Here is a 12,849-nt window from a genome sequence, read left to right on the forward strand (position 1 = left end):
GCTTTAAATGTTAAAAAGAAACTTTGCCACTGTAAACAATGCATAAGTGTTTTCTGCTCAGAAGCAAGCCATTGCCATGTAACAAGTAGTGCTTATGCACAGCAGGTTTTCAGGCACAAGTAAAGCTGAATTATACTGTCAGTGGGGACTCCACTCAAAATGATTTTTATTGTAACATTTGGTTAAACTGAGTCTGAAAAATCCTAAATATGAAAAAATCTAAATGTTCTTATGTAGTTTTGCATAATTCACACCAAAACACAATATACAAACACAGACAAATCTGGGAAAAAAAATGCACATCTTGTTTCATATGAAATTGCCAATATAATGTTTTATTGCCTTTCATCAAATACATAGGATTAGGATAGGCTATGGTAAGCCTTTAAATACTATGTTATACAATTTACATTTCAGCAAACCCTAGTGTTTCAACACTAGAAAGACAAACACCCCACTGGGGGATTGAGAATTCTATTTTGTAGTACATTTTCAATTCAGCAAGTCACAGTGATAGTCAATTCTAACATACGTTTTACGGCCAGTGTCCGTAAATTGCATAATAAAACCCTTGTGCATCCATGAGTCACATAAGATTATTCCAAGACCAGTAGGGAGAGAGAATGTGAGAGTAATAGAGGCATAGATAAAATTGTACATTTCCATGTAACTTTGAATGTTATGTAATCTCTGGCAAAAAACTACACAGAGAAATGCGATCATTGTCTCACTCTCTGTCTGAGGTTTTCATGTGCAGAATTATTACCAGTCAAAGTAGCTCAGAGATGCCTGCATGCTGTTTGTTCTCAGCCAGCTCCAGCTCCACACCCAGGTGGATAACAGGAAAGCCCTGCAGTTGGACCAGACAGCACAGCTTTCCCGTGCTGGGTCAGGGAAGAAGGACCCACAGCTTTTAGCCAATCTGCAGGTCCACAAAGATTGAGTAATAACACTGAATGATAACACTGGATGATAAAACTGGATGATAAGACAAATCATCAGTACGGAAAAAGATAAGTATGAAAAAATCTGCCATACCAGAGCATCAATTTTATGATATGTTTTAACAACAAAATTGAAATCAGTTGGTTATGTCTGTTAGTTTAGGGAGATAGAGATGTGTTCTTGTATTTAGTGCTGATAGACATGACAAAAGGTGGATATGGAGTCAACAGCAACAGAATTGGGGTGCTGACTGTGTTTGACTGTTTGAGTAAACATAATTTCACAGTAATCTCATATCCGGCATCTGGGCTAGTGAATTTGTTTCAGGCCACCTGATAGAAACCAGGAAACAAATATAAATCAAGTGCTTCCTGCTAAGCTTATAGGTACAAGTGGCTGTTTAAACCTACCTGGCAAATGCAATGGAAAAACATGCTGGTGGTTGAAGTCATGAAGGGCCATGTTCCTTTTCAGTTTCTTTCCTGAAATCCCCTGACCTAACCACAATCTCAGAGTGCAGGACATGTATATGATAAATATTTAATTCCCAAAGTGAGAAGTCTATTATGAGTGCCTAAACAGTAATGAATGGTGGCTCTGTAAGAAAGGCATAGCAGCGGTATGACATCAGCAGACAGTGTGTCCAGAACATGATCTCTCTGACCATATTGTTTCTTCTGCAATTCCATGAACCATATTTCCTATGATGCCCTCTAACTGGCAACCTGAACCTTGTATGTCTTCAGAAGCCTCCTCTGTAGGTTGTTTCTGTGATCATGGTGATTAGAGCTCTCCTGCTGCTACTACTTCTCTGATTCTAAAGTTATTATTCTTTTTAACAGTAACAGTCAGAGGCCTAAGATGCACTGCAGTGTGGTGAGAACTGTTTGGCAAGAACAATTTATATATAAACATTAAGTGGTGCACCCATCTCGCCACCTGCTGGACAGGTACAAGTACAACACTTTTATGATGTGCACTCTATTAACTATAAAATGCCTGTTGTTGTTTTTTATTTATATAGTTTTTGCTAAAGACATCAATGCAGTTGTACTCTGGAAGTACAATAACCATTCTTTGTCACCAAGTACCACTTATATAGTCAATGCTATATTTCTCCAGAGAGTAGTGCTCACTTTTGGGTTCATGGGGTATCAATGGTGTTGATTTCATGACATAGTATGTCACCACCACAAACGGAATAGTCTGCGAGGTAGCAAACTACAACACTTCTTTGTGTGGTTCATTTCACAAGAGTAATAAAAGCCAATAAATATATTAACAGTATGACAGAATGATAAAAGTATTAGATTTATTTGAAAATAACCTAAAAAAAAAAAAAAACAGGTGCTACTTACCCAGAAAACTCTCCAAGTGCACAGCAACTCAAAGAGCTGACAACTGGATATGTGTAACCCCTTTGAGCCATTTTTATTGACATATGATTGCCAGTTGATTGCACTGTCAGAGAGAGGTGCAAGGTGTTATAGTGAACATATTAACAACTGCATTTGTAACAGCTCACTTAATATTAAAGGAACCAATTGAGTGGTGAAAAAATAATTAATTAATTGACTATTGTTCCCAAAAGCATTTACACAATGAAATTGCAACATTTCTAAATCTCTCTTCATTCAAGCAAGCAAACAGGTTTGGATCTCACACATATACAAACACAGAGCTAATAAAATGAATACCTTGACACATTGTATGAAGAATGTTGTAATGTATGGCTGCTTAAGCCCAAGTGTTGTATACCTATTTAGTATTGCTACAGAGAATAAATAAGTTTCTTCATTAGGCCACTCACTGGTATGTACGTGCCAACCTGTTGCCATGAGTGAGGCTGCTGTTAAGGAGACAAGCCTGGCAATAAACACTGTGTAATCTAGTTCATCAAAGAGTCGCTACTCTGTTGAGTCACTGTGCTTCTTCTTTTGCCCACACTCATGCTCATTTTGTTCCTTGTCCAAAGAACGGTGCATTGTGGGAAAGTGAAGCCTTGTGATATTCTAACACCATAAACTACAATTATACATACACATATTTTAGAGTCAACTCAAAAGAAAAACAACAGAAAAATTATTCAGTATATATATATATATATATATATATATATATATATATAGTTTGATTCGTTAGACACATAAAACAGTAATGTTACTGAGCTCTTGAACTAAAAGTGTTCAAAGATTCTTGCTGTTTTGCAAGGTTGCCACAAGATGGCGAAAGCAAGTTTTTCTATATTTTCTAACGGACGAAACAACAGTCTGGTTACTAAGAACAATATTTTTATCTCCTAATATTCCACTCATGGGGCTACTACCTCAGTATTTATTGCCACTTGGTTCCCCCGCTAAGTTTGACTGATTGAAAAATAAATACGCTATTCGATATTTTATTTTTTCCACAGAAATGTTTCATGGATACACGTTCTTTTTCTCTGATTGCCCCACGTCGCCCCCACCCACATTCTAAAAAAATAATTTACATAATTTATTACGGTCACTTGATGAACCGAAAAATTATCTTCATAGGCTGAATGTATTCCTTTTTGGAGACACCTCCCACAAGACAGTTGTCTGCCACAATTGCGCGTTTAATTAGTATAATTCCTGTCAGCCTGTAGTGTGATATATATTGCAGCAGTCAAGCAAAGAAGGACTGTTTGCCTATGTTATGTCAACATCAATTTGAAATATTAATGCATTTGCTTATCACCGTGGTATATTTGAGATTTAACACTACTATTTGGATGTATGAGCCTCTGTTAAACATGCTTATTTGCATCCCAAATGTTATGAATTTCAATATGAAAAGATTATTATTCTCATCCAGTGTGTTCAAATGAAACATGAGTACTCAGGGAATATGAGTTTAAATGATACTGTGCTGTTTGCCATCTAAATCATCAGGATGGGCAAGTATTGGTGAACTTCACATTCAGTGCAATCTTATAATCTAGTAACAGTATTTTTCTTCTAATAATTACTTTTGTTATTGTTTCTTTTTGTATTACTTAGGTGTTCAAAATGAGCCTAGTCCAACGTCATCTCCCAAGCAGGAGGGTAAACACAATGCGCTGAGGGCTCTTTCTCTGGGGCTTCATTAACCTCTGATTCTTGTATAGCTAGATGCCATTGTCTTGTTGCCCCAGGCCTTCCAGTATAAACCCCAGAGAACCCTAGAGCAGGTGCTTTTCCACCGATTCTGTAATGTTTGCCCACAGGGACAGAGCAGGCCATACACCATTCAGTGTATTCAAATAACACAGTCATAGCTAACCAGTCATCAAATGCTAGCACCTGGTTCATCCTGAAATAGTAGTGTGAATGCACATATTCAGTATGCTGATGCATTTGAGCAGTGAATGAAGACCACTGTTTTTAAATTTTAAAATGTGATGTGTTCCAACAACATGTTGGTAAACTGTAAAAGTAAAAGCATGCTAACTTGATTTAATAGAAATTAAAATGTAAAATTATATTAACTTTAAGACAACTGCTTGTACAATCTCAAATGTGATATTTAATATTTTTAATTTCTTCCTTTAAAACACTATATTGCATAAACAAAGCAATTCTTGTTTTAAAATCTGTTTCAGTATGATGTTCACTACTAATGTTTATATCATGACATATGTCCCTGATTTTTACAGTTGCAGCAAAAGCCATTTCTTTCAATTTCTTTTTATATTCAATCAGAATTGCATTTTAAAGAGCATGAAGAAGGAGCAGTATACAAGTGATTCGATTTTGGTTTTAATACATCCAGTACTACTTCTGGCCTGAATCCCACAATTATGGAAATTAGAGAAATGGGGCAAACAATTCTAATTTTAATCTCACAACCAAATTTATAAGCAAATACATAACCAACTTTTTTGAAAGCAAAATATTTTCCACAGCTGGTAAGAGCTGTATTACACACTGTTGTTTCTGATAGATGTTTTCTATCTCTATTCAACTCTAAAAGTTCAGAAGGAATGCTCCATATGAATTCTTAGTTCTAGGGCTGTGTGTTACTTTGTTTACATCACTAAGGTTTGATAACATTGTTTCAATTGCTGATATTTAAAGTCAGTACAGAGAGAACCCCAAAAAGCCAGAACAGCATTGATGATCTTAAGCAGTAAGATGAGTTATGCAGTAAATAGAATCTCAAAACAGCATCTTTGGGAAGGTACTGAAAGAACTGATACTAAAGTCTGCCGACTTCTTTGGTCATATTAATGGTGGAGCTGTAAACAATGTGCATGTCGGTGCCTATACACCACTGCCCAAGCTAGAGGAAAATCAGTAACTCTAATGCACTGCATCTGCTTATGAAACTACGCTCAGTCCTATACTCTGAGCCAGCCTACCTTGTTTTTGTACATTACAAGGTAGCGGCATAAATCCAAAATAAATTACCTACTTAAATGTGAGTTCTGGTTCCCACCCAGATTTAGCCTTCATATATCTTCATCCATCTGCAAATAACTTAATGAAGACTGAATAATTTCTCAATAACATTAAATAATGTGAGCACCAACAAATACCAGGTTTGATTGATACAAAACCAAACATATATTAAATATTTAGTGTTCTGAAGACAAACAATCAGGAAGGCTGCACCACATAATTTATAGCCTATTCTATATACTTTAGAAACTTGCAATTGCATAGAATTATCATTTTATGCTCTGTTAGAATTCTTAACCTTGCTAGATGATATTAGAATTTATACTTTATAACCAAAGCAGCTTTCTCAGTTGTAAACCTTTTTAATCTCTTTTCACTAGCCACTGTTGTAAGTAAAGTACAGATCTGTCTGTGAATACTGGTTAGGTGTGTCCTGTGACATGATATGCGCATGTTAAGAAGTTTTCAGAAAACTAAGCCTGATAAGCCTGATTTTGTTACCTGAGTGACCCATATTCTTTTGAGTCTCAAACTGAACACCAGACACAATCCTAAATCTACACTATCCATACTAAAGGCCATGTAGTAGCCTTTGTGGGATTACCACTCAGTCCATGGGCCAGTCATACCTCACCCTCATGCTGTCAGTTCAATGGTATCTTGGACTACAATCTATTGTATGCAAACTAGTGGGCCCTAAACATCAATAATATGACTACTTTTTAATTTGATAATTTTGATATTTTTTTCTGAATAGGTTTTGTTGTCGGTGGTGGCTGACCAACAGGAATATAATTTTCATGTATTTTCATGTCTTAATTTGAGTTGTTTGTAAAGGATATATTGTTGGGGAATATATAGAAAAGCATGCAAAAATAAGCGTAACGCCAACTAAAATATTAATTTTGAAAGTCATATTAAAATATGATCAAGATATGATTAACATCATTTGATGTTTTTTGCTTTAGTTTATTACTTAAATCATAAGTGCATGAACATGGATAGGAAGATCCTGAAGACAGAGTTTCTGTTGTTGACAACAAAGTCAGGCACATCTGCGGGAAAGCTCAAAGCACAGCCATCTGTTCATCTGGGGCAAGCTTCCTGTCAGTAGTTAGAAACCTTTCCTAGAGCCTATGTAAAAAGCTTTCAAAACATTATTCTAATAATGAAGAATTTAGATTTTTTTTCTGTCAGGATGTCAGGCCAATAAAAGTTTCCACTAATTAACTCCCTCTCCTGTGATGTCACCTGGAAGAGTGAAGAGTGGAGAGAGTGAGAGAGAGAGAGAGAGAGAGAGAGAGAGAGAGAGAGAGAGAGAGAGAGAGAGAGAGAGAGAGAGAGAGAGACGCAGTTGAGAAGGGAGGGAAAGTGATTGCAGTAGACACTCTTGACTTCATCCACAGCTGTCATCCTCAGGCAAAACATCAATTTCCTTCATCCTGTAAGTACATCATTTTGCTATATATCTTTTGTTCATAGAGCTTAAACCATTACAACTATAAACTGGGCTGGATGTGGATCAGCACTGTGAGATTCCTGGAAAAACAAATGCTGCTATAGTGCTGGAAAAAAAAAAAAAAAAAAACAGGTGCTATAATGATTACAAGAATAATGAACATGCAAGAATACAGAATCCACAAGAATACTGAAAGCACAAGATAATGAACATACAGGATTTTATACATTTGTGGCTGTACTGGATGTGATAAAATATGGTTAGAAATATATTTTATCACATCTTTTATCAAATGTAATTATTACATTTCTAGACATTTTATATTTATATATGAGCATAAATATTGAATGTCATATAATAAAAAATACAATAAACTGACAGGAAGTTACATTATTACAATATGTTGCAAATATTCTTGTCTCAAGTATGATTCATCACAAATAGTGCCAAGCAATTAAAATAATAAAACATTATTTACTGAATGTGACTAGACATTCACTGTGTTTTACTTCTGCTTCTCATCTCTTCAGTGAGGTTCAATTATAAAATGCCATGTACTAATGTACTAATTTACATTATGTACTAATAAACTGCTCTTATAAAAGACAGTAAGGGAAAGAGGACAAGATCATTGTTGGAGGACCTGTTGACAAAGCAGATGGTTTCCAGGGCAGTTTCTTGAAGAGGTTTATATTTCTCCTCTAGGGATGTGTGATAACAGGGCATGCTTTGCACTTACACTCATGGGATTTACTGAGAACAAACAAGTTGTTAATTGTGTATGAGCAATGGATCCCACAGAAATTAAGCATGGTACCTGGACATGATTTGCCTTTCAATACTGTTCTGAGTATGGCCTTCTGAGCCTTTTTTGCATTTCCTAATGCAAAGTAATGATCCTGTGATATCCTGTGATGTGAGCATAGATTGGCCACTAACTTTACAAACAAATGTGCATACAGACTTAGAAGCATGATTATTTTTCATGTTTAACCAGAGCAAACTGCACCTGCTCATTTTTGCTTGACCAGCATGAGATCTGTTTATTGGAACAAAGCATAACAATAAGCTATGTAATAGCATCCCTCTATGCAGACTGAAAGGACCACCTTATTTAGATAAATGGGTCTATTATTATTTGATACCAATACAGTTACTGCTATAAAAAATCTATATCTAACATTAAGATTTGGTGATTAAACAAAAAGAAAGATGAAGGATTTTTCTGGATTGATTTACTCTTCCTTATCTGAAAACAAATTAATGTGCAGTCTGTGACAGAGCAATTTGGGACGTAACATGAGTAGGTTATGAATAACCAGATATGTCATTGTGTGTTAACAGGCAGCAACGGGAGACAATTCAGTCTGCTGTCCTAGAGAAGAATGGGTTCCAGCCCCTGCTTAAAAGGTAACCTATAATTATACTATTAATTTATACAAAATATTCCAATACGTATTAGTCTAATAGACATTGATATATTCAATGCATAGGCTACAACAAACACAGTGCAACTGACAGTATGTATTTAACAGTAGGATACAGTGATACATGGCAATACAATTATTCAAAACAATTATTACTTATTCCATTCTGAGAAGAATTTTCTCCTCAAGATTTGTGTACATGTGACTAAATGCATGCAGACTGCACCATCCTGGACATATTTTGATGCCTGAACACGAGAATAGTGGTACTGTTAAACGCTAATAATGATTCATTCACCAGTGCTGTAATTGTCACTGTATAGTATATTTTAATGTTTGTCATAGTTTTGCTAAAAAATATGCAGTAAACATCCCTGGCTTTTAAACAGTAAAGCATGAGAGCCATTTTCCCCTAAGACATTTAGTCATTTACTTTAAAAAACAATTAACATACCTTCCATACATTAAAAATTCACTAAACCTCAAATAATGTTTTCAGAACAATAATCTGTGTTTACGTTCTGTTAGCAAGGTTACATACTTATTATAGTTAATATTCTTATAGTGCTCATACTGATAGCAACCATACAGCTGTTTGTGTAATGTTTATCTCAACGTGTCAGCGCAAATTAATATCTCACTGATGATTCTTGTTTGACTGTGTCTTTCCCTCCCAACAGGCCTCCTTCTTTTTTTATTGCTGCAAATAAGTTTGCTCCTGTATGTACAGGGGCAAACTTTAAACTCTACTTCAGGGGATATTTCAATGAATGTAAATCTGCTTAATGACACTTGGAACATATCAGACAATTCAACTCTAAGAGAAAACAATACAGCAGGTAATCTGGTGTGCTCTAGTTTGAATAAAAATAATCTTAAAAAAGTATATAGTATATAAAAAAAACTGTTTATAAAAATTGGTGGTTCTCATTTTTAATTAATGAAGCAAAACACAATTTCAATTATAGCTTTAGCCTGCTAAAATGACTAAAAATGAAGCATGAATCATAATTATAAATTATAGAAAACAACAGTTTACTTTACTTGTTTTAAATCAACATATATATATATATATATACCTGAGTACCTGATTTAGTATATTTCTGGCTTGTAGGTTCAAACAGAACAAATAGCACAAACACTGCAACAGTGAGTAACATCAGTATATTGGCTTCAGAGGTGATATATACATTTGTGTATAGGCAGACGTGGATTTTCATATGGTTCTGATCTGATTTTCAATAGTTATCCTGTCGAATTTCCAAATGTAATTCCTCATCATGCTACAGTACATTTATGAGTACAAACGCCACCTTCTGCTCAGCCACTGCCAAATATTGTGAGGTACGAATAATCGTTCCATTACTTAAATGGTGTTCAATTTTGTAGTCTTAGTACAACATTCATGCCAGTTCAATACCACATGCTAAGTAAACTATAGATACTTATCGCTTATCAAAGTGAACTACTTGACATGAAGCTGAATGAGATTTAAATATTCTTTGCTGTGTAAGTTGAGGAAAGAAGATTATATGGGGTATTCTGTGAACTGCGCTACTACCTGCTCCGCTTCCTGCACCAACGCCTCTCAGACAAACTGCTCTGCTGGGTGCTGTAGCTCCGAGACCTGCCTCATCTCTACTCTCGCCACCCTGGCCAACTCCTCCATCGTGACAAGTACTCCTTCTCTCACTTTTCCTTTAATTTCCTGGAAAACATCTCCCAAATGTATATCTGATGCCGCAATAATGTATTTTACACGCTGTTCTGATGTAGGGGGGTTACATGCATGCTGTACCCATTTTAATCAACCAGTGTTTCTCACTTTCTTTCTAATTAGAGGCTCCTACAACAGCGTACACCACTCCAACTACTACAGTGACCACAACTTCAACAGTCACTGCTGCAAACAATGTAAGAATTAAGCAGGAGGCTTAATGCCTTGCTGTGTACATAACATAAGATCAGTTTTATAAAAGAAAAAAAGAAAGGATTTTTATAAAAGAAAAACACAGTTGCTAAAGATGATAGCTTAATTCAACAGATCTTTGGCCTACCCTCAATATCTTTTGATGTTTATGTCTTCAATCTCAACAGGGAAAGAAGTGCCATAAGATTAGCTGTAATGGAGACAGTTGTTATCAAGGCAAAACAGATGTGATGCTGTGTGCTCCTTCTCAGAACTACTGTATGGTAAATGTATATATACAAAACATATAAATATATGAAATATCAGTACATTTATGAATGACAGAGTGCGATGCAATCAGCTTAATGTGGCATGAGATATAAATGCTGGATATAGCAAGTCGTTGTCCAAGACAGTCTACCTGTACAAGTACAGTAACAGATTTTACAGCTCGACAATCACACTATTCTCCTTCACCTCAGCTGAAAAAGACAACAACTGGGACAGTAGCGTCATGGACAGCAGGATGCATCGAGGACTGTAGCAAGGAGACAGTCTGCACATCCTCAACTACTAACTGCTGCTTAGAATGTTGCAATGCTACCGCCATGGCATCCTGCCTAAAGTTGACAGGCCAAGTGAACATGCCCAACTCTGTCAGCAGGGGGCCTTACTCACCCATGCTTCTGATGGCCTCTTTGCTACTCCTTTGGTTACTAAGCATGACAGCACTAGCATAATACACTTCTGTCATTTGGTAAATTCAGCTCAGCATCAGTGGTAGATCACTGCAAGAAACACTTTCTTCTATTCATGGGAATATGGCTGCATCAGTGCATGTTTGTGTGTGAATGTTTGTATCTGTGTGTGTGCGTGAGAGCAGATGCAAGAAAGAATGTGTGTTAGCTATGTAACTATGTCAGACGGCGCTTCTTCATGTATCTATAGAAAGGTGTGTGTGTGTGTGTGTGTGTGTGTGTGTGTGTGTGTGTGTGTGTGTGTGTGTGTGTGTGTGTGTGTATATATATATATATATATATATATATATATATATATATATATATAAGAATTGTATATAAGAAATGTTTTGTACATTTTAACACATATAATTAATTAAGATACAATCAGCACAGGAGTCATGGCATAGTGCTGACAAATATCTTCTTCTTACATACTAATATATTTGCATGCTTTCTGTTAAGCATTGGCATCTCAAAGCTTGTTTGTGTAGCAAGCAGTTTGGTTTAATTTGAACCTTTTTAATTGGTGGCATTTGTATCCAGATGTTTGGACAATGTGGACACAGGCTGCTCAGTGAACTCAAGTCTGACCATGTATTTCAAACATTGGCAATTCAAACCTAACACTGAAAAGCCAAGTATAGTCATAATGCACTGTTTTCTATTCAGGTGTACCAGTTAAACTGTTTTGACAGTTCTCTCAACATGTCATTCATCTACAGAAATGACTTCAAAACAAGAAGCGAAACATGTATGCACTTTATACTTAAGAGAGAGCATATCAGACATTTGTAATCTACACAAAATTTTCAAGTGAAATGTGTCATAAAAAATAACATTACCCCTATCTAAAACTCAAAAGTACAAAGTTTTAGTTTTACATACACATTTATTGCACTGTAACACTGCAAAAATATGTTTACAGTTTATGATGCAAATTAAATTGTTGTAAATTGTTGATAACATTTAAATGTGTATGTTTTTAATTCAGTATCAGTGTATCTGTTGCCTATTTAGTGACTACAGGACTGAAGTAAGCCTATATGGTGTTGTTCTGCAAATGTAAGCAAAAATAAGGACCCAACAAGATCATATAAACACACATAATATGCTTTCCTTCAGACATATAGGTCTAACATCACCTGAAATATTCACTTTGAGCAAACGTAAATCTGAATTTTGAGGGTTTTGAGATGTTTCCATTCAAGGATTTTATTTTTATTTTTTTTTGCAAAAGTTGCTTTAGCACTTTTCCTATATATATTGTTATATTTATCTTGTGTACATTGGACTGAAATGTCATCATTTTTGCAGCACACCACAATTCTACCACACAGTGCATAAGACTGCATAGGTGCAGGTGCATAGGCATAGTTTACACTGGAGACATGTCTTCACCACTTTCTAAAATGGCAGATTTTGTAGCCACCAGTTTTTGAAAGAGTAACCTGCAAATATTTCATATAACAGCTTGCTACAGATACCTGTGCAAATGGACTGTGAAAATAGCACTAATATCATGCAGAAAAGTGCAGTTGTTCAGCCCATACCACTAATATATCATGTGACCAATGGCTGTCTTTGCACATGAGTTCCATGAAAAAGTCCATAACAGCTATTGGAAAGTCATATAACCCCTGTGAAGAGGTAAATGATTGTTAATGGTGTTAGGTTTATTTGGAATGAAATGAGTGGGCTGAGTGGGAGGATGGGTAGGGGAGCATTAAAGGCCCAGACAGGCCTGCAGGATGTCCTGCTAAGTCTGGTGGTGCAGATGAATTGAATACAACATCCAGTCCACATTCTTGTTCTCAGCAGCTTTCAAAGCAAAGTTAAGCACATATGCAGATGAACAATACAACACCAAAACAAGTACAGAATTAGTTCTGCTAAAAGTAATATAATGGTCATACTTGCAACCTGAGTAAATAGAAGCTGGACAGCCTTTATTTTCTATGGCCTTAAC

At 35.8% G+C, this 12,849-nt stretch overlaps 1 protein-coding gene and 1 long non-coding RNA gene across 2 annotated transcripts; one reads left to right on the forward strand and one right to left on the reverse strand.

Annotated features, from left to right (window-relative positions):
• Window positions 1-326: 326 nt before the first annotated feature.
• LOC145651205 (uncharacterized) lies at window positions 327-2,779 on the reverse strand. Its single transcript, XR_014117007.1, has 3 exons — window positions 2,643-2,779; window positions 2,304-2,406; window positions 327-922 (listed from the first exon to the last, which is right to left on the reverse strand). It is a non-coding gene; the product is annotated as an uncharacterized LOC145651205 (long non-coding RNA).
• Window positions 2,780-6,687: 3,908 nt separating this feature from the next.
• LOC113578079 (uncharacterized) lies at window positions 6,688-11,846 on the forward strand. The gene is made up of 9 exons (XM_027011079.3): window positions 6,688-6,792; window positions 8,152-8,217; window positions 8,915-9,073; window positions 9,349-9,383; window positions 9,480-9,578; window positions 9,749-9,911; window positions 10,075-10,148; window positions 10,332-10,427; window positions 10,626-11,846. The coding sequence occupies exons 2-9, from the start codon at window positions 8,193-8,195 to the stop codon at window positions 10,881-10,883; spliced, it is 909 nt and encodes a 302-aa protein (XP_026866880.2). The 5' UTR covers window positions 6,688-6,792; window positions 8,152-8,192; the 3' UTR covers window positions 10,884-11,846.
• The last annotated feature ends 1,003 nt before the right edge of the window (window positions 11,847-12,849 follow it).

The sequence above is a fragment of the Electrophorus electricus genome, chromosome 14, assembly GCF_041902795.1.
Source record: "Electrophorus electricus isolate QZ-2024a chromosome 14, ASM4190279v1, whole genome shotgun sequence".
NCBI classification, from domain to species: Eukaryota; Metazoa; Chordata; class Actinopteri; order Gymnotiformes; family Gymnotidae; genus Electrophorus; species Electrophorus electricus.